This window comes from Astyanax mexicanus, chromosome 14, assembly GCF_023375975.1.
Source record: "Astyanax mexicanus isolate ESR-SI-001 chromosome 14, AstMex3_surface, whole genome shotgun sequence".
NCBI lineage: Eukaryota > Metazoa > Chordata > Actinopteri > Characiformes > Acestrorhamphidae > Astyanax > Astyanax mexicanus.
The window spans coordinates 48,249,351-48,270,011 of NC_064421.1; the positions used below are offsets into that span (position 1 = coordinate 48,249,351).

The 20,661-nt window shown below is 37.1% G+C and overlaps 1 protein-coding gene across 1 annotated transcript; it reads right to left on the reverse strand.

The window, feature by feature from the left end:
- Nucleotides 1–1,506: 1,506 nt before the first annotated feature.
- On the reverse strand, nucleotides 1,507–16,246 carry LOC103042422 (uncharacterized). Its single transcript, XM_049463640.1, has 8 exons — nucleotides 16,163–16,246; nucleotides 12,895–13,206; nucleotides 10,897–11,653; nucleotides 8,949–9,106; nucleotides 8,360–8,525; nucleotides 5,229–5,292; nucleotides 4,207–4,306; nucleotides 1,507–1,578 (listed from the first exon to the last, which is right to left on the reverse strand). The coding sequence occupies exons 1-8, from the start codon at nucleotides 16,214–16,216 to the stop codon at nucleotides 1,507–1,509; spliced, it is 1,683 nt and encodes a 560-aa protein (XP_049319597.1). The 5' UTR covers nucleotides 16,217–16,246.
- Between the last annotated feature and the right edge of the window lie 4,415 nt (nucleotides 16,247–20,661).

Consider the following 20,661-nt stretch of genomic DNA (forward strand, 5'->3'; position numbering starts at 1 on the left):
ATTTTATTTATATATACATTAAATGTTGATTTAAAATTAGTACTTTTTTATTTTTTTACTATTTTATTTCTTATTATTTCTAATTTATTATTAAATGTTTTTTTAATCCCTTTGATTTTATAAATGCTCGGTAACATTGTAAATGAGGGTCACCCTCAATGTTTTTCCCAAGTGAAAATAAAGGTTGATTGATTGATTAATTGATTGATTGATTGATTGATTGATTAAAACTGATAAAACCCCAATTCCAATGAAGTTGGGACGTTGTGTAAAACATAAACAAATACAGAATATGATGATCTGCAAATACTTTTTTAACCTATGTTCAATTGAATACAATACAAAGGTATTTAAGGATATTTAATGTTCAAATGGATAAACTTTTTTACACAGTCATTTCCAAAGAAATTGGAACAAGGTCAACAAAAGACTGTAAAAGTTGAGGAACGCTCAAAAAATTGAAAAAATCTGTTTGGAACATTTCTCAGGTGAACAAGTTAATTAGTTAATAAGAAACAGGTGAGTGTCTTATTCAATCTGTAAAACATGGTGGTGGTAGTATCATGATTTGAGCAATATAGAGCAATATATTCTGAATTATATCAGAGAATTCTAATGAAAAATGTCAAATCATATATCGGAAAATGTACTGTTTATCTATATGGCCTTTAAATGTACCCAGCTGGGCTAATTAATCTAATATACAGGGGTTGGACAATGAAACTGAAACACCTGTCATCATTTTAGTGTGGGATTTTAGGTTTCATGGCTAAATTGGAGCAGCCTGGTGATCAATCTTCATTAATTGCACATTGCACCAGTAAGAGCAGAGTGTGAAGGTTCAATTAGCAGGGTAAGAGCACAGTTCTGCTCTAAATATTACAATGCACACAACTTTATGGGAGACATACCAGAGTTCAAAAGAGGACAAATTGTTGGTGCACGTCTTGCTGGAGCATCTGTGACCAAGACAGCAAGTCTTTGTGATGCATCAAGAGCCACGGTATCCAGGGTAATGTCAGCATACCACCAAGAAGAACCAACCACATCCAACAGGATTAACTGTGGACGCTGTAAGAGGAAGCTGTCTGAAAGGGATGTTCGGGTGCTAACCCGGATTGTATCCAAAAAATATAAAACCACGGCTGATCAAATCACGCAGAATTCAATGTGCACCTAATGTGAACGTAGCCTGATTTTATATTCAGATATAAAAGCAAGCAGTGATCACAGATCAACACTCTCGCTCTGAAGACTCCGGTACGCCCCCAGATCTCTCCCTCTCTCTCTCTCTCTCTCTCTTTCTTTCATGACACCCCATGTCGTCCCTCCTCTCATTGATGTGAAGACTCTCTCTCTCCAGCCCGAGTGATCAAGCATCCATCACTGCCGAGCCGAGGTGTAGCTCTGATAGCAGAGCTTCAGGGGAGACAGTGATTCTGACTCTACACGATGGAGCTCCACCCTCTGAGGACCATCCACCCATTAAAACAACACTTGCCAGCGCTACAGGAGCGCCATCTTTTTATCGTAAAGGCCTGGAGGTCCTCGCTCTTCGACCAGGCGTGAAGCAGAAGCCTGTCAGTAAATACGTCAGATTACTGATCAGATAGCGGTTCTGTTCTGACGCTCAGTTCTGTCGACACCCAGAGCAAAGGGAATAACGTCTCCACCTCAGAGAAACCCCCGCACGTCTGAGCAACGTGTCAATCATTAAACACAACAAAAGGAATGTATGAATAAATCACTGCGTGAGGTAGAATTCATCAGAACATCAAAGTCTGGTACGATAGTGAAGATCCGTACAGCGGAGTGACACTGACCTCTGTTGGAGGCAAAGCAAATTACATGTATAAATGTGCACACAAAATAACTTTTTTTTAAAATACATTTTATTATTAAGCATAGTGTCTTGTAGATTGAGCTTATTGCAAAAGTAAGATACGTAGTTAAAAACATTAATAATAAAAACTACTTAAAACACTGAGGAAAAAAGCCATTTGTTACCTGTTACCCCTCTCTATACTCTAACTATAAACTTTACCGTGAAATATAATTATTTATTAAAATCCTTCAGAGATGTATTATTATTATTTTGCATGGTTATGTGTCGTTTTTCATAATAAATCCATAATATTTACGTAAAAAATATTAACATTTTAGTTAATTTAGTGTCCCTACAGGGTTTCACTCAGTCCTGTTACCGTAACACATTATCCTGATCATCTGAAACATCTGGAACATTCTACAACAGGAAGTGACATCATCAGCTGGTTCTGGTTCTGAAGATCATGGGAAGACCAAAAGAATTAAGTTCCTTCATTATTATTATTATTATTATTATTTTTTTTTTCTGTATATTCGATCGATTATTGTAACGATGACTGAGGAACTCAATCTTTACACTCAGCACTCAGTCCTACATCTGTTACCTAAATTAATTCTTATTTCTATAGATCTTATTTATTTATTTTAAAAATACAAATTTGGGGGAAATCACTAGAATGTGTTTAGCTAGCATAGCTGCTACTTAGCTATTTTTCATGTATTTGTTAATTCTATGCTAAAACATAAAAAGTAACAGGAGTGAGTTCCAGTAACAGCAACATGCAGTCTTTAATCATTTCTTTAAAATAAAGACTTTCTTGAGAGAAAATCAAAGAAAATAGTGAACTTTCTTTTAAACTTGCTTTTTAAATGTCGCATGAGTTTTTTAAACATCTTCAGATTAGAAACCTTGTAAAAAATTCAGTGACGCTGCCTGAGAACTAATGTAGCTACATGAAGACCCTGTTGATGGGTGGATCCATCTGATATGATATGACCCTATCGGACCCTGTGAACTACTCTTCTCTAACCTTCAGGACAAAGTTTCCCGGATCCTGTCACCTCCTCGTTTCTGCTCTTCAGTATCCTGATTTTTCTGAATAGTAATGTAAAATAAACCTGCATTGTGTCAGATATGGTCATAACACCCCCTCAAGCCTGAGATACCGTGATATTAAACACCTTAAGGAAGGTGAGAGTTCATCCAGGTGAAATCAGACAGCGTGACACCTCTCAGCACCTGCCATCTGCACCTGAGGGTGTAAGAGCGGCGCGAGAGCACAGGTGTGCCCTTCTCAAACCCACACTTACACATAATCTGACAGTGCTGGCTGTGATCACCACACGAGCACAGGAATGAAGAGCTGGTTTAGTGTGTCTCAAGAATAATTTAAAAGTGTTTTTCTGCTAAATGCAGCGGATCTCTCTGAGTTGTTTAAGAAAATCCTCAGAAAAACAAAACGAGTCGATCAGGAAAAGCACCGTGTCTACATCAACCCGTGAGTTCATTAGTATTCATGGCCCCACCCACCTCGGCTCGGGACCGCCCACAGACAGAGCTGAAGCTGGGCGGCGACGCCGTCTCGTCAGATAGGAGATAACTAACAGCGCTAGGATGCAGCATGCAGTTCATTCCTGTGTTATTTGTGCGAATAACACATCAGTGTTTATATACTTTACCCAGTAATTCAGAGCTAAGAAACAAATGGTTAGAATTAGACTATGGAGGAAAAACACCACCAGCCAAGTACTACTGAGATAGGTAGGTGTTTAGATGTTTAGAACAGTTCTAGTTAAAACACTAGTTAAAAGTAAAAAAAAAACTTTCTGGACCTGGACTACCCACCTCTGTGTGTGAGTAACTATAGGTTTAAATAGGATCTCCGGTGGATTTGGTGTTTTACAGAGACTCTAAGACTGGGTCAGTGGCTGAACTACACTTAGCAGCGCATTATTACACATGTTGTAAAGCAACATATGACATTGCAAAATAACACTGCTATAAGTATGAAAAATATATTTTCTAAAAAATGTTGTTTCTTTAAACTGTTGTCTGTCTCGCTTAGCCTCCTGGTGTTGGTGTGGTGGTCTCGAAATGTTGGTGTTTTCAGGTAAATTTCTGGTGTATTGCTGTCTTGGAAAAGAAAAACACAGGTGCGCCACTGGCTGAAGAGAACCCTCTGATTAGGACTGTCAGACGTTCATTGCTACGTTGAAAACACAGGCTCATAGAACACAGCGTAATCGAGCAGGTCACTTTCCTCTGCTGAGAAACGCAGAAGCACTACGCCGTTGAAATAGCAATCCACCAACGTCAAAACGCACCTGCCTCTTAAAGGGAATGTCAAGAGACACACTGATTGGTTTATTATTCATTACCTTCTTGAAAACTTCAGCTCTCAGTCGGTTGGTCTGCAGCACCATCCTCCTCTTCTCTTCTTCCTTTTTCTTCGTCACCTCCGGGAGTTTGTTGTAAATCCTAGAAAAATAAATATATAAAGAGAGTTTAGGCTTTATTCATTGTTTCTTAATTCTGTTCCTGTGCTCATTTTCTAAGCCTCTCCTGTAGTAGCAGTACATAATTCAACTTACATTGACAGAAGGCATAGTATTGCAGTGTCATTGTGTCGATATAAACTTGCAGTTGCCAAAAAGTTGCTTAAAAGTTGGTTTTAAAAGTTGGAAAAGTGTTCTAATATTGTTATAATCAAAATTGTTGCCTTTCCAGCACACGATTATATCTGCTCTAATAAAAAAACTAATAAAAATGACAGTTGCATGAAAACTATATGAGGTATCGCTCGTGAAAAAGTGCAAGCAACGTAATTCAGTACAGTTTCTATTTTAAATGGCATTTAAAATGATGCCAGTAGAATAATAATAAGAAGATTAAAAAGAACAGTAATCTGGCTTTTCCAATACAACTGAATGATACTGATATCATGCTCAGAATAAATATTATAATTCTGTACAGCACAATATCTGATTTAATGTCATTTAGTTTGATGTTAGTGCCTATTAAACCACTGTATCAGCGGGTAAATATGAATTAATTTAATTAATTTCACTTTCTCAGTATTAGATGAGATGTTCTCTTCCTCTTTAACAGATTCTGTTCTTACAGGCTTTTGTTCTTTACAGCATTTTCCACAGAAACACACGATAAGCAGCGTTAGATCTGTCCGTGTGCTGCTGCTGCTGCTGCTGAGGCTGAAGGCGAGGGGAATAATTGGATTTGCGTTTTACAGGAATTCTGTTGTGTTTTAGTCGATACAGTGAGATCAGGAGCTTCTGCTGCACTGCTTCACAAACACAGATAAAACACTACTGTTATCAGGGGAAGGTAATGCAATATGCATGCCTGTGTGTGTGTGTGTGTGTGTGTGTGTCTGTTGACTTACCGTCGAGATCTGAGCTGCATCTCCTTGCCCGAAATCACCCTGTCCTTGGGTTTGAAAAGGTTATCTAGAGGACAGATAGAAAGAAGAAAAAGAGGAAAAAGGTATAAAATGCTGGAGTTTAGCAGCTTATAGAGCTTAAATACAAATAAATAAATAATAAAAAACACCACATACCCCTAATCTCAGAGCATTTTATATATTTTTTACAATACAGTGTTTCTCAGACAGTCATTCATACAGTGGTAATGTGGTAAAGTAATATCATTTTAATTGTATTTTAAATTATTTTTAATATATTTAATTACAAACCTGTAATCAACAATAACCAATACAAATCACTACAAATGTAAAAATACTAAACAATACTAAGTTTTAAAACTAGGTTTAGTATCAATTGATTTTGAGCAATTTTTTTGTGGTTTTGTAAGTTTAGTGTTTTTCCCATTTTAGCCAATTTTTATTGCTTGTGGAGGATTTTGAATTGTTCGATTTTGAGTGATTTTATTGGTTGTGAAGATTTAATATCTTTCCAATTTTGAGCAATTCTTATTGGTCGTGGAGGTTTAATATCTTTCCAATTTTGAGCGTTTTTTATTGGTCGTGGAGGTTAGTCAATAGTTAATAGTTCCAGATAATTATTATTCAGTGTTTATCCCCTATTTCTTAAATGTCCTCTGTCCCAATAGTGTTTTGGAATGTGTTACAGACCAGAAATGCAGGAATAGATGTATTTAACCAAATTAAATTAAAAAAAGTTGGCCACACAAAAAATAATTGATCTTGGGTTCATACGGTATACAATAAAAAAAACATTTTGCCCTTTTTTATACTGTTGCAACTGTTCGATTCAAGGTTGTACAACACATGTAACCATTATATGTTCAAAAAGACCACTAAAAGGTGCACTTTTATCAAAATGATCAGTTTGTCTTATGTATGAACTCTATCAGTCAGGTATTAAGGAGCAGTAAAGACACTCCACTGAAGTACAGAGTTATACAGGAGATTTTCTCCATTAGCCGCTAACTGCGCTAAGCGCTAGCTCTTTTGTCATTCAGAGGCGAGGATTACTGGCCTGTGGCCTGCTGCTAACCTCGGCTAGCACTGCTGCAGCAGCATTAGCATTACGATATACATAATATAAGCCCTACATCAGGAATCAGAAACCCCTTTCCCACAGGCCTAGATTCCTGCTCTGTGCTTTTGTGCTTTATCTGGTAAATTAATTACAGTTTTTTTATTCTAGAGCAAGACAATTGAAGGGAATCAGCAAATTGATCTGGACTGTGCTGAATTCCCCACCTCTGGCCTTCATGAACCATCAGTATTACAGTTTAAGATTTGTAGGACTAGATCAGGCCCAGCAGGGGGCATGAGTACACTGATTTACCCACAATCCACCCCTCTCATCTCTTTATCAAGCTTCAAATATTAATATTAAATCCTGATTCATATGTAAAAATGCATGAATAACATACAGCTCTGAAAAAAATAAGAAACTTCAGTTTCTGAATCCGTTTCTCTGATTTTGCTATTTATAGGTTTATGTTTGAGTAAAATGAACATTGTTGTTTTATTCTATAAACTACAGACAACATTTCTCCCAAATTCCAAATAAAAATATTCTCATTTAGAGCATTTATTTACAGAAAATGAGAAATGACTGAAATAACAAAAAAGATGCAGAGCTTTCAGACCTCAAATAATGCAAAGAAAACAAGTTCATATTCATAAAGTTTTAAGTGAAATCATACTCTGGTATATAGTTTTAGGAGAAATTCCGAAAATGAATGTGGGGTAAAATGTGTTGACACTGATGACAGTTACATAGAGTTAATATATGACTGCATATGGTATTGAATTAACTCTAATTTAACTTAAATTTTAACAGTTGAGATAAAGTTATTTTAACACTACAGAGTTATTTAGAGTTAGACAGTGTTAAATGTAACTCTGGAGAGCACAGAGACATTACTGTGAGTTTAATTGCACTCTGAGGACACTGCTCTGGTGAATTGTGTCTTTGATAAAGAGAAAAGCTGAGGTAAGATTATTCGATTATCTTGGTAAGATTTACAGTAACTGTAGATTCACAGTGTTTAGTGGCCTATAGATCAGAGGCTGGAGTTTTTTTTATGTTTGTGCACCACAGGGACCTGCAGAATCGAGCGTGAGACATATCTGCATAATGCACGACGGGTCCTGTAGTGAGCGAACCCTGAAAAGTAAATGCATTAAAATAAAAACGCCTGTTTTAATCCGGAATCGCTGTTGATCTGAGAGCCCTCGGTATGAGCACACCCTAAAACAACGTAATTCAGACCCACTGCAGCGTCTGCGGGACTGCAGCACTCATCTGAAGTCACCTCTGCAGCTGCACCGCTGCTACTGCTGCAAGGTGGCTGCCATGGCAACCATGCAGGCTTTACTACACCAAAGTAACCTAAATTCCCTACAATAACGTTATCACAATGCGCTGTGCATGATCTGCTCTAAAACAGCAAGGTCTATAAAATAGCTAGTTATCGAGTTTTAAGGTCCATTAATGCCATAATTTTGGCAACTGCTCTTTACAATTACTATAAAAGCTCTCTTTGAATAAACGCATGTTTTTTGCTCTCTGTCTTTGCGAAGTATTGCCAAAATCTCCTGTTGCATACCGTGCATTACTGTATACCACAATTAGTTCAGAATCTGGAATGTGATTGGCTGAGTGGCGTTCTATGAGTGCCGTTATCAGCTGGTAATGCACTGTAACCGAAGCTCTCCATTACTCCACCACATACAGGTAACCTAGCAACCATGCAGCAGCGCTTACAAGCCAAACATCGCAACAGCTACAAACAGAGCAGCAATGGCACTATTTTAACTGGCGGAGTTTTTATAACCAAAGACATCCTATTTTCTCCTCCTCTTTAACTCAAAATACAATAAAAATACACTTGAAGTTTGTTCTATAATGTGTAATATTGGCACTGCTGTGCTGCTTTTAAGTGCAGCTTATAGCGAGAAAAATACGGTACTTTATTTACTCTTGACTTTTCTCAAGGATGTGTGATTCCTGAAACAATTCTGCTGAAAATGTGATGGTTGATCTGCAAAAATTATATAAAAAATTATATTTAACTTACCACTAAGTGGATGTGGCTTGGTGCAATTTTGCTTCCTATTGGTTGAGTCCGTCCCCATCTCATCTGTGCTCTGTAAGCTCCGCCTCTCTCTGGTCTTTTGCTCCAGTTTGCGGATTCGTCTCTGAGAGCGGGAGATGAAGTCGGGTCGAAAGAGCTCCAGAGCCTCCTGCACACATTCACACATTAATATATAACCAATATAATTTAATATGTTACGTTTTAAACACAGCATGTATTAAACCTATATTTATTAGTTGGAAACTAAGTATTTTCTGCAATAATAAACAATAGACCTTAAAAAAAAGAGATATGCCAATAATACGGCTTCCTTTACAAAACTAAATATTATAAATAGTTCCATAAACACTGTAAATGACCCCAAAATACTTAATGTTTAAATATTCAAAATAGCTATCTCTCAAAAGCTAAACACAAGTTTAATATAAATTTACAATATATTACTATTGAAGCCATTAAAGGAATTATAGGATTAAAATCAGCCACAAATTCTTTTCTCTCTCCAGATACAAATAAATAGAATTAAATTGAAGCAGGGCTATAGCTAATGCTCTTGAAGTTTTTTTTGTACCTTCAGGCTGAGGAAGCCGGGCTGGTTTCTGCTGCATCCGCAGCTACAATTCAGCACGTGTGGAGAAACTGGACACTCCTGAACTTTCAGAACCGTATCAGAACGAACTCTCAGCGCTCGGCCGTCTTCAGAGCTTCTTATATTCCCTCTAGAGTTATCTAATTACAGAGAAATCAGATTAAAACACACACACCCAGCCATTACTTTCACTTTATAATACCGCAATTAAACAACATCCAATAATAGAAGTACCGTGTGGGTCAATGTCAATCTAATGTTTTTTACTGTGTAAAGAATAACTGTTTTATTTCATAAAAACATAATAAAAAAATTATAATAATAAACACTAAACAGGATGAATATACAAACTGTACTAACTAACAAAATCAAGAAATAAACTGAGACATGGAACGAGTAACCTATCTGACGTGAAGCACCGACAAGTGAACACAGAAACAAAGGTGGATAATTATACAGAATTAGACAGGAAACACCTGGGGAAGGTAACAAAGGGGCGGAGCTACAAGACACAAAACAGGATGAGAATGTGACACTAGGTCTAGACTTGTCACAATTTTTTTTTAACGGACAATATATTTTCCAGGCTTTTCCGGGGATTAAAAGCAGAGTTTCCATCCCAATATCTTAGTTACCTCAGGATAACCTACCACTCAGTGTCGAGCAAACACTCTCACAGTCCCTGCCCCTCAGATCTTCTCTTTATACTAAATAAGTTATCTGTTCTTCCCAAACTCAGTTTGGATTGATTCCTGCACTGAGGAACCTCCAGCAGAGTAATGAGAGCTCCACTCCAGCTCTGATATCACTATTATAGTGCTTCAGAGATTCCCCAGCAGCACTGATCACCAGAGAAAACGCAACATAACATATTTCAACATAAACTCAAGCATAAGGCACACACTGAATAATAACATTTTCAGACTATAAGCACACTGTATTATAAGGCGCACTATCAATTAAAAGTCAATTTTCTGGTCTATTTTCATAAATAAAGAACACTGAATAATAAGGCTCATTAAGTGACACTAGTAAGGATGCCTAAATCGAAGTGAGTAAGGGTGTCGCCATGTTTCCCTTCTAATGGGGAAGCTGGGGGGAAGTGTCTAAGTAAACAACAAAAACATTTTCCTTCAAAGTCAATCGAGTGCTGGATGTTAATCTACTCAGATTTCTCTCTGAGTGCTTTCATTTATTTACAGTAAGCTTAGATTCCCAATAGTTTCTCTAAGGGTGCGTTTTTAGTGAAGTTTCTCCAGCACTAAGGCTAGGTGCAGCAGCATTAGCATTAGCAATAACCACTATCTGCAGCACTAATTGGATATAAATGCTGCCCAACAGCGCTACACTGAGAAATCCTGAGTGTTCCGGTAAGCCAGGGCGCTATCAGCTAGTGATTTGGTTCATTTCAAAATCATACTACTCCTACAATATAAATGTTTTTAACAGTTTTAAACAGTCAGTAGAAACAAAAGAAAAATCAGTAAACTTCTTAAAGTTTACATAAAAAGCTCCATAAGTAACTTGAACTTATACTGGGCGGTAGGGATGTCCCAATAACATTTTTTTGTCTCTGAATCAGTTTTTTTTTTTTTGTATCTGTCCATACTGAGTCCCGACCCGGTACTTTGAAAAGGCAGTAAAAAAAAGAAAGAAAAAAAGAAGAACACATCCATGTTGTCCCTTAAAATAATTGTTTTTGTCTCATGTGTGTCTATTTGTGTCCCTGCTGTATTGTACCCATAGTGTCTCCCATTCTCTTTTATTATATCTATTATCTGTACTTGCTGTGAAATTGGGAAGGAGAGTAACGTAATGTCAATTCTCTGTATGTCCTGTACATATGCAGTATTGACAATAAAAACTACTTGAGTCTGATGGATCCATTTGTATGGAAACAGCAATAATAGATGCTGGATTTTATTCCTACCTGAGTCATCAGGACTTCCTCTTCCACTGCTGCTTTTCTGAGGCCCAGAGACGCCATTAGTCTTTCCATTCAGCCGGACCACAGATCCAGATACTGCTGCTGCTGCTGCTGAGGATGAGGATGAAGATGAGGATGAGTGGCTCCTCGCTCTGAATGGAGCCGGAGCTAAAGTGTCCGTCGCTGGAGTGGAGTCTGAGCTGGTGGGTCTGGAGTTGACAGTGGTGAAGGTGATGGAGGTGATGGAGGTGATGGAGGAGGAGGTGGAGGTGGTGTCCTCAAAGCACTGTAATTGTTCTCCTTTTCCATTCTGAGTAAAATCCAGTAAATTCCAGTCACTGGAGGAGCTGAAACTCCCTCTGAGCTGAAGTGAGAGAGTGGATCTCTGCATGGTTTGAGGAGAAGGGCGTCCCAGAGATATAGAGAAGGATTTATTCAGGTAAAGGATGGAGCTGGAGGACTGGGAGGGTCCAGGTAGAAGGTCCAGGTGAGCACAGGAGCGAAAGATGTGGCGTTTTGAGACTGGAGGAGCTTCATGAGCTTCGTTTCTGGATGTTCTACTATCAGTAAAACTGTGTCTGTGTTCAGGAATCTTCTCTCCTGATATCTTCTTCTTTACTGCTGTATCATCATCACCATCATCATCATCATCATCATCATCATCATTATCTCTCAATCTCACTCCTGAGGAAGAGGATGCTCGATGATGATGATGAAGCAGCTCAGGTCGGGTCATGGGGTTTAATCCTTGATGTCCTCCCTAGTGAAAAAAAGTAGATAAAAGTACTCTAAGCATTATTATTATTATTACGCTTAATTAGTGCAATAAAGTGTTTTCTTGTAGCCACATTATGAATCAGATATTTAAAGTACATTTGAGTGCTAAAATTTAGTGGAACTTTTTTAAAGTACTTATTATACTTTAATTGTATTTAAAAAAAAACAGTACAGAAGTATTTCCTAAATTGTGCACAAATCTACTTAACTGTACTAATATAGAACTACAGTATTTTAAATATACTTAAGTAACATACATTTTAACATATTACTTCATGTACAGTATGTAACATCATATTTTAAATATGCTCACAGTAAAATTATAAAACATTTATTGATTATGATTATTACAACAGAATCACTATTATTATTGTTATTATTATACACCAGGTATATTAGATTAGCAATGTACTAATAATTGATGTTTACATTTACATTTACATTTATGGTATTTAGCAGACGCCCTTATCCAGAGCGACTTACAACAGTGCTTTGATGTTTCTTCAAATATCCAAAGCTATATATATGTTATATATATGTTATATGTTATATATATGTGATCTATATTTTTACATTAGAGTACAAATATACATGCTTCTTGTTTCTGTCTTTTGTAAGCAGCGCACTTTTAGTATATTTTTAAACTTTGTTGGGTATAAAAATATATTTTAATATACTGTACTACAATGTTTAATCTGTTACAAATTTACTTTTTATTTTTATCTTATTTTTTTATTAGTACTAGTGATTTAATTTACTTTCTAATAAGTTGAAAACATGATACGTTGTACTTTAAATGAAATACTGTAACAGTTCTTTTTAACACACTTTGCTAAAAATGTGCAAAAGTATATTTGGAAATAAGTATTTTAGGAGTATATTGAATTACATTAAACTAAAAGTGTTGTAGTAGTTCATAGTAATCTATTTATTTAAAATACACATATATAGTGTACTTTTTAAAAAGAATGATCAAATTTCCTTCGGGATAAATAAAGTATCTATCTATCTATCTATCTATCTATCTATCTATCTATCTATCTATCTATCTATCTATCTATCTATCAAAGATTACTTTGAAACATTTGAAGAAAGCATAATATTAATGTACTTTTAATATATTTTAAGTAAGAACATACATCTGTTGGTATATTTACAGCATACTTAGACATTTTTCTCAATATGTTTTAAGTACATATATATAGTAAATATATATATTTTCACCAGGGTTTGTTGGTTGGAGAGCTCCCCGCTGAAGGAAAGTCTTCGAGCGGTGATGGTGATGGAGGAGAATCCAGGTGGAGGGCAGGTGGAGCTGGTCTCAGGTACGCTGAGGGTCCGGATTAATCGAGGAGCAGCGCTGGATAAACCCACCTTTACTTTCTGAGGTTCATCAGGACGAGTCGAGCTGCAGAGAGAGGGAGACGTCTGTCTCCATCGCTGCTCACCGTCCAGATCTTCCCTTCTGCTCCTCAGGAGCCTCCACGGAGCCAGAGCATTTCTATGAAGGAGAGGATACGACTCCTTATTCACCGCCTAACAGAAAAAAGAGAGAGAAAAAAGAGAGTATTGAATAAAATCATACTCCCATGAATGTATAATCTATAGTTTTATAAACTTAATCTATATCTATAACTTAATCTATATAACATATGCCTCTTCCGTCCCTGCCCTTTTTTATTCACAGTTTTAATCAATGACATCTGTATTTTAACAACAAAACAATAAAAAGCATTAAATGTGAATCTACACAATGCAATCTTTAAAATTATATCTTCATCCATATTAAAACAATAAAAATGAGCATATGCAATAGTTGAGGTAAAGCTGCCATATTCCTATTGTACAAAATAGTAACTACATAACTCTTTTACAATAAGATTTCTTAAAGCTTTTTGTTGCATACAGTACCAGTCAAAAGTTTGAACAAAGCAAGTGAGAGAGAGACAGCACGAGTGAGAGAGACAGTGCGAGTAAGAGATAGGAAGAGACAGCGCGAGTGAGAGATAGGGAGGGAGAGAGAGACAGCGCGAGTGAGAGAGAGTGAGAGACAGCAGGAGTTAGAGACAAAGCGAGTGAGAGATAGGAAGAGATGGTGCGAGTTAGCGAGAGACAAAGCAAGTTAATGAGAGAGACAGCACGAGTGAGAGATAGGAAGAGACAGTGCGAGTGAGAGATAGGGAGGGAGAGAGAGACAGCGCGAGTGAGAGAGAGTGAGAGACAGCAGGAGTTAGAGACAAAGCGAGTGAGAGATAGGAAGAGATGGTGCGAGTTAGCGAGAGACAAAGCAAGTTAATGAGAGAGACAGCACGAGTGAGAGATAGGAAGAGACAGTGCGAGTGAGAGATAGGGAGGGAGAGAGAGACAGCGCGAGTGAGAGAGAGTGAGAGACAGCAGGAGTTAGAGACAAAGCGAGTGAGAGATAGGAAGAGATGGTGCGAGTTAGCGAGAGACAAAGCAAGTTAATGAGAGAGACAGCACGAGTGAGAGATAGGAAGAGACAGTGCGAGTGAGAGATAGGGAGGGAGAGAGAGACAGCGCGAGTGAGAGAGAGTGAGAGACAGCAGGAGTTAGAGACAAAGCGAGTGAGAGATAGGAAGAGATGGTGCGAGTTAGCGAGAGACAAAGCAAGTCAACGAGAGAGACAGCACGAGTGAGAGATAGGAAGAGACAAAGCGAGTTAGCGAGTGAGAGAGAGACAGCACGAGTGAGAGATGGGAAGAGACAAAGTGAGTTAGCGAGAGACAAAGCGAGTGAGAGAAAGGAAGAGACGGTGCGAGTTAGCAAGAGAAAGCGTGAGTTAGCGGAAGACAACACAAGTTAGCGAGAGACAACAAGAGTGAGAGAGAGGAAGAGACGGTGCGAGTTAGCGAAAAACAGACAGTGTGAGTGAAAGAGAGACAACGCGAGAGTGAGCCTGAGATTTTAGCACAGTGGTGGTGTGTTGACAATTTCAATATATATATATATATATATATGGTATGAACAGAGTCTCAGGTTTCTAATGTGAACCGAACATACAGTTTATTGAAAGCTTGCATTAAGAACCCAAAGTGGATTCACTATGATTTTACACAAAAAGCCTGTTTGGCAATTTAATTTTTAACAATCACAAATACAGAGCCTCTAACTGAGAGTCTTAAAAACACAGCAGTTCCCCCAAATGCCTCTGAACAGCTCTGAGATGCTGTAGATGCATTAGTGACATTTATGACATTTTATTTCCGCCTTAAGAACAGAACTTTGCCTGAGCTGAAAAAACAGCCAAAAAAAAACACTCACAGAGGTTTATTATGAAACCTAAGGGGCGAATAAGAATCAGGACAAAAAAAAGAGCATAAAAACTCAAAACTGAGGCTTTCAGGGTGATCGGCTGCTCGTAACCCACTGCTCTATCTGTTTTTAGTCCACTCCAAAGCTTAACATCTCTCAAAGATGTTTGAGAGAAACATTAACATCAGGCTTTAGAAGCATGTAAAAAATTTAAAAAAGTGTATGAAAAAAGAAAAAATAAACAGTGAGAGTCCTGTGTTGTGCAGAAAACTGAAAACATGTTACATAAGAAAGTCAGCTGAAATATTTCAGGGACGCCTGGTTATTAATTTATCCTGTCTGAGTCTTCATTTCATTTTCTTAGCAAGCTGCTGATTTACAGAAAAAGATAAACTGTCTAAGGTCTGTTTAACATGGTCTTCTCAAGGACAAGACACACAAAAATATTTATTAACAAAAGGGAAAGGCTTACAGGGGTAGTCAGAGACAGGAAGGGTCAGTTTTAAAATGGTAGCGATAAAAAACAACATACCAGAGTGTTCAGTCAAAAGAGTCACACACGGGAAATTCAATCAGATAAAAGGCTAGGCAAAAAGTTAAAAAAAAAGACAAAAATATGAAAAAAAGTCTTGGCAATGGTAAACAAAAAGTGGAAAGGGCAAAGCAATAGAATATTAAAACAAAAACAATAAAATAAAAAGGGTAGGTAACAATAGGAAACGGAAACATGGAGGTATTTATACAAAGACAGACAGGTGTGGGCAATCAGAAGCTTGGGGAGCGTGAACGCCAGTCAGGCAAGTCCGGTGAGAGAGCATGCTGGGAATCGGAGTCTTTTAATCTCATGTGGGGACAGAAGGTGGAGGATATTATGTTGATTCAATGTTAAAATTTAAATGTTTGCACACACATTAAAAAAAATAATTGTTCTTTCAACATTGAAACAACAACAGATATTACTTCAACCATATTTCAACGGTGATGTTCAGTTGTGGGTACAGTTTGGGAAAGTCAGTTATTAGTACAAAAATGCTTTTAAGAATGAGCTTTTAAAAGTATATAAAAAACAGATATTTATCTAACACTGTTTTTCACTTCCATACAAACCAAATGGCACTGACACTACAATCCTCAGACTACAAAAAAGAAGGAAATAAAAAATCTACTCCTGAAGCTTCAGTACATGACAGCCTGTCTAAAACACTTCCTGTATCTTTACCTCGCTGATGTTCGGAGAGGAGCGGCTGGGGAATCTCCAACTTCTGAGTCCCATTAGGTTTCAGTAAATCTCCATCACCTCTCCATCTGTCAACAGATAAACAGCAGAAGCAGCAGCAGCAGTTCAGCATCTTATTTTAACATCCAAAGTCAAAACTCAGCAAAAACATCAGTGTGCTTTATAATCCGGTGCTCCTTATGTATAAAAATAGACCAGAAAATAGACAATCATTGTTAGTGCGCCTTGTTAATTGTGTTTAGGTTGTATTCAGTCAGTGGCGCACCTGTTTTCCACTTTTCCTTTGCAAAGATAATCAAGCAATACGGCAGAAATTTCCATCATTTCGAGACCACCATGCTCATCAGCATAGATATATCGATATATGATGTACCATATTTTTTGCGCTAATAGATGCACTTAAAATCCTTTATTTTACCCAAAAATCATCAGTGCTGCAGTGTTTACTAAATTGAAAACCTCATATAACCTTATATGAAGGTCCTGCTGTTTCCAGGCTGCAGAAGGAAGATCTGCAGGGCTTTTAATGGTGTTTAGGTTATAAAATAAAATAAGAGTTTTACTGTAAGTCAGCTCAACATCCTCTCATATTAAACTGGTTTTGACACTTACTGGTCTTATCTGTGGAACTGGAAGTCCCCGTGAGGGACAAATATGTCCTGTCAAGGTAATAGCAGGTCTGTTACAGGAACAGCAGGAGTTCTGGCCGAGCTGCAGTCAGGGACAAAATTACTGCCAATGTTTCACTTCCAGAACATTTTATTATATATTTTCCTGAGACAACACTAAAGATATGCCACTTTAATACAATGTAAAGTAGTGAGATTAGTGATACTACAACAAAATCTGGACACTGTGTTATCGAAGTGTAACACTAGAGCATTAATAAGCAGCAGGTTAGAAATGTAGATAACTGATGATAATCACAGCAGCCCTGTAATGGATCATCACATGTGGCAGGGCTTCCAACTGATAGCAGTATTTTTCAGCAGGATCATGCTCACATACATACAGCAATGGTTTCCCACTAACATCTCTATCTAATTGCAACATTTCCTTCTTGTGCCCAATTACAAAATATATATATAAATATATATATAGCATTTACGGGGCTGGGTGGGGCACCTGCTTTGGCAATCTATGAGTGTGCAGGATCTACAGGCCCAGCTGCAACATCTGTTAAATGTTAAATGTGGCCCCAAACCTATAAACTACTGAGAAGGATTTAATTCTGACACAGTTCCAGTTTCCAGACTTCGAAATATAATTTTACATGCTTAATTGCAGTGCAGTGAACTCACAGATCAATCACATGTTCTGTAAGATTACTAAATGCTCTCCTCAGCCAATCAGATCTGTGCAGATGCAGGAGGGCGGAGCCACACACGGGCAAAGTACGCAGTAAGTAATTGCAGTTGTAGAATAAAGCGAGAAAGGCTAAGTTAATTTAGATGGTGCACACCAGAAAAATAAATGAAAATACTACAGTTATAAAACATACTAACAGAAATAATAAAAATAATATTAAATAAAATAAAAAAAGCTGCTTTTTAACAAAGCTGATATTCTGGCCAAGTTCAGCAAACATCTCTCCATATATTGAGTGATTTGTCATTTATGTAATTATTATGGCAGGTCTAATCTAGATCTAACTCTGATATAAATTTAATATGAATAAAATGAAATAAAATAAATATAGCATTTTGAAACAAAGTTGACATACAGATACATAAATTAATTATGTAATTATTGTGACAGACCTATTTAAAACAATACATATTGTTGAAATATACTGAATAGTATTTGTAATTAGTTTCTTTTGTTGTCTTTCAGTTGTTAATGACATTAATAAAACACTGATAGAACTAATATTAGGCTTCTTCAGTAAACAGGATATAACACTGAATCATAACATAAGTTAAAAAGGACGTGAAATGATGAAATTTTCTCTAACTGGACCGAACTGAATTCTGATTATATACCCTTGCGCTATATGTTAACAGGTTTTAGTCTTATCAGCAACACAATTAGAGAGGGAGAGACGGGTGTCGGCGGTAACGATGCTGACTGCACTGATGGAGATGTAGCCGGCGAGGGGATTTTTCCCACAGGTACAGGTACAGGTACAGGTACAGGTACAGGTACACCACAGGGGCTGGAAACACAACACTCAGACCAGCGTTTCACCTGTCGGCGATACACTGCATCCCTCAGCTCTGTAATCCCTCAGCGGGAGTGTGTGTGTGTGTGTGTGTGTGTGTGTGTGTGTGTGTGCGCTGTTTACGTAACACATCAGAGAAAGTTGTGAATAATGTATTTAAAGCTTCCTTTAGCACTCTCTCTCTCTTTCACACACATCCCTGCAGTTATCAAAACAATGTTCTCTTTCTCTTTTTTACCTGTAACAGCACTGATGTTCCTCCTCCCTTTATACCTGGAGCTGCAGAGATGCAACTAAATTTACTCTACTAAATTTGCAATGGAAATGGGACGCCACCATTTCAAAATCTGGATGCTGTATTATCGAACCGTAACACCACAGCATTAATAAGCAGCAGGTTAGAAATGTAGATAACTGATGGCAATCACAGCAGCCCTGAAACAGATCATGAGCTGAAGAGGCTCTTTTCCCGCCAAACTTTTTAAACTGCAGCCCAAGCAGTTAAAACTGCATTTCGACTTTATTCTCTCGTAATATTGCAACTTTAATCTTGTAATATTATGACATTAATCTTGTAATATTATAACTTTATTCTCTTAATATTCATACTATATTCAACTATTCCCACAATGAAAGTCCGTAAGTCTTTCACTTCACACAAGGTGCACAAGGACATATTATAATGATGTTATAATACATCATAAAAGATTATAAGTCATTAATATATTTAAGATTTAAGTCTTATTGATGAGTGATTAAAAAATAATTTTACTATTTTCCAGAGTGTGTTTATAAGTAAGAAGCTTTGTTAGTTATAATGCACTCAGCAAACGGGGTCATAGCTATTAATGCATTATGATCACAATTCATAATGCATAATAAACATGGCTACACACTTTTATAAAAATGTATGATATATTATTATTATATTATTAAACTATTACCACAATAAAAGTCTTTAAGTCTTTCACTTTACACAAGGGACAAAGAGACATGTTATAATACATTATAAAAGACTATAAGCTATTATTATATTCATGACAAGTCTAATTCAAGAGTGATTAAAATAATTATACTATTTAGTATACTCCAGTTTATAATTTACAAACTGTACAATAAGTCTACTTATATATAATAGTATAAAACTAATAGTATTGTCTTCTAACACAGTTTAGAAACCCAGCTTATCGTGATTTTATTATTGCAAACCATAAGGCATAATAAACATGGCTATTATGTTTATAATGCTTTAAGAATGCATTATAATGTGTTATAAAGTGTATAATATTTATAGAGTCTAATAGACATGCTATTCATAGAAAGTTTTACCATAATGTTTATAATATATAACGTTTATCACATTTATTTTAGTTAAATTAAACAAATCTTGTAGCAAAACTGTTATAAGGTATAAACTACACAGTTTTAGGTGTGAGAAAAGTGTAAGAAGGTTCTTACCTGACTCAGAATTTGCTTATTCTCCTCCAGAAGTTCTCTCTCTCTCTTTCTTTCTCTCTCTCTGTATGAAAGTCAGTCCCTCGTTCTTCTCCTCCTCCTCCTCAGGCTGTAGTGTGAGTCTCTCTGTCTCTCCCTGATGGTGGAACATTAAACGTGGGCTGTTTCCTCACAGACCTGCTGTCAGTCTGAGCTTCAGCTGATCCTCTGGGGCTCAGTGTTCGGATCTCAGAGCTTCAGGTTTCAGAGGCACAACCTTCCCTGTTCAGCAGAGCCGAGGAACTCCTGCAGACTTTCAATAAACCCGTTCCACAAGCTGGGGGTCAGTCTTCAGCCTGATCTTTAAAATCACCAGCTTTTCTGCTTCCTTTCATTTTTATCCTATTAGTACTCCAGAGGAAGAGGTCACCTTAAAGTCGTTTTTACGTTTACTTTTAAGTTTCTATGATCCGGATCAGTTGATGAGTTTATGTGTTTATTTGGAGAGTCTCTCCGTCTGTTTGGTTTGTTTTCACACAGGCACAAACTTATAAACCGCGTGTAAAGCTGCGTTAACACAGAACACTGAAAATTTGCCGCTGTTCTTTTTGAAACACAAGTTTAAAGAGTCACGCAGCTGCATTAGCAGTGAATGCTGCACATACTGTGCTCTTAGCTTGTAATCAGCATGGAGCAGCAGAGACAGAGACAGCATTAGTTCATAGCTGTGGTAACAAATTAGCGTTTTCTGACTAATATATCAGATTAAACTATGCCTCGTCAGCAGTTTAGCTCAAATAACTGAAGTATATTTTCTCCCTCTGTTTGCTTTGGTTTCACACATGCAAAAAACCTAAACAGCAGCAGAGACAGCATTAGTTCATAG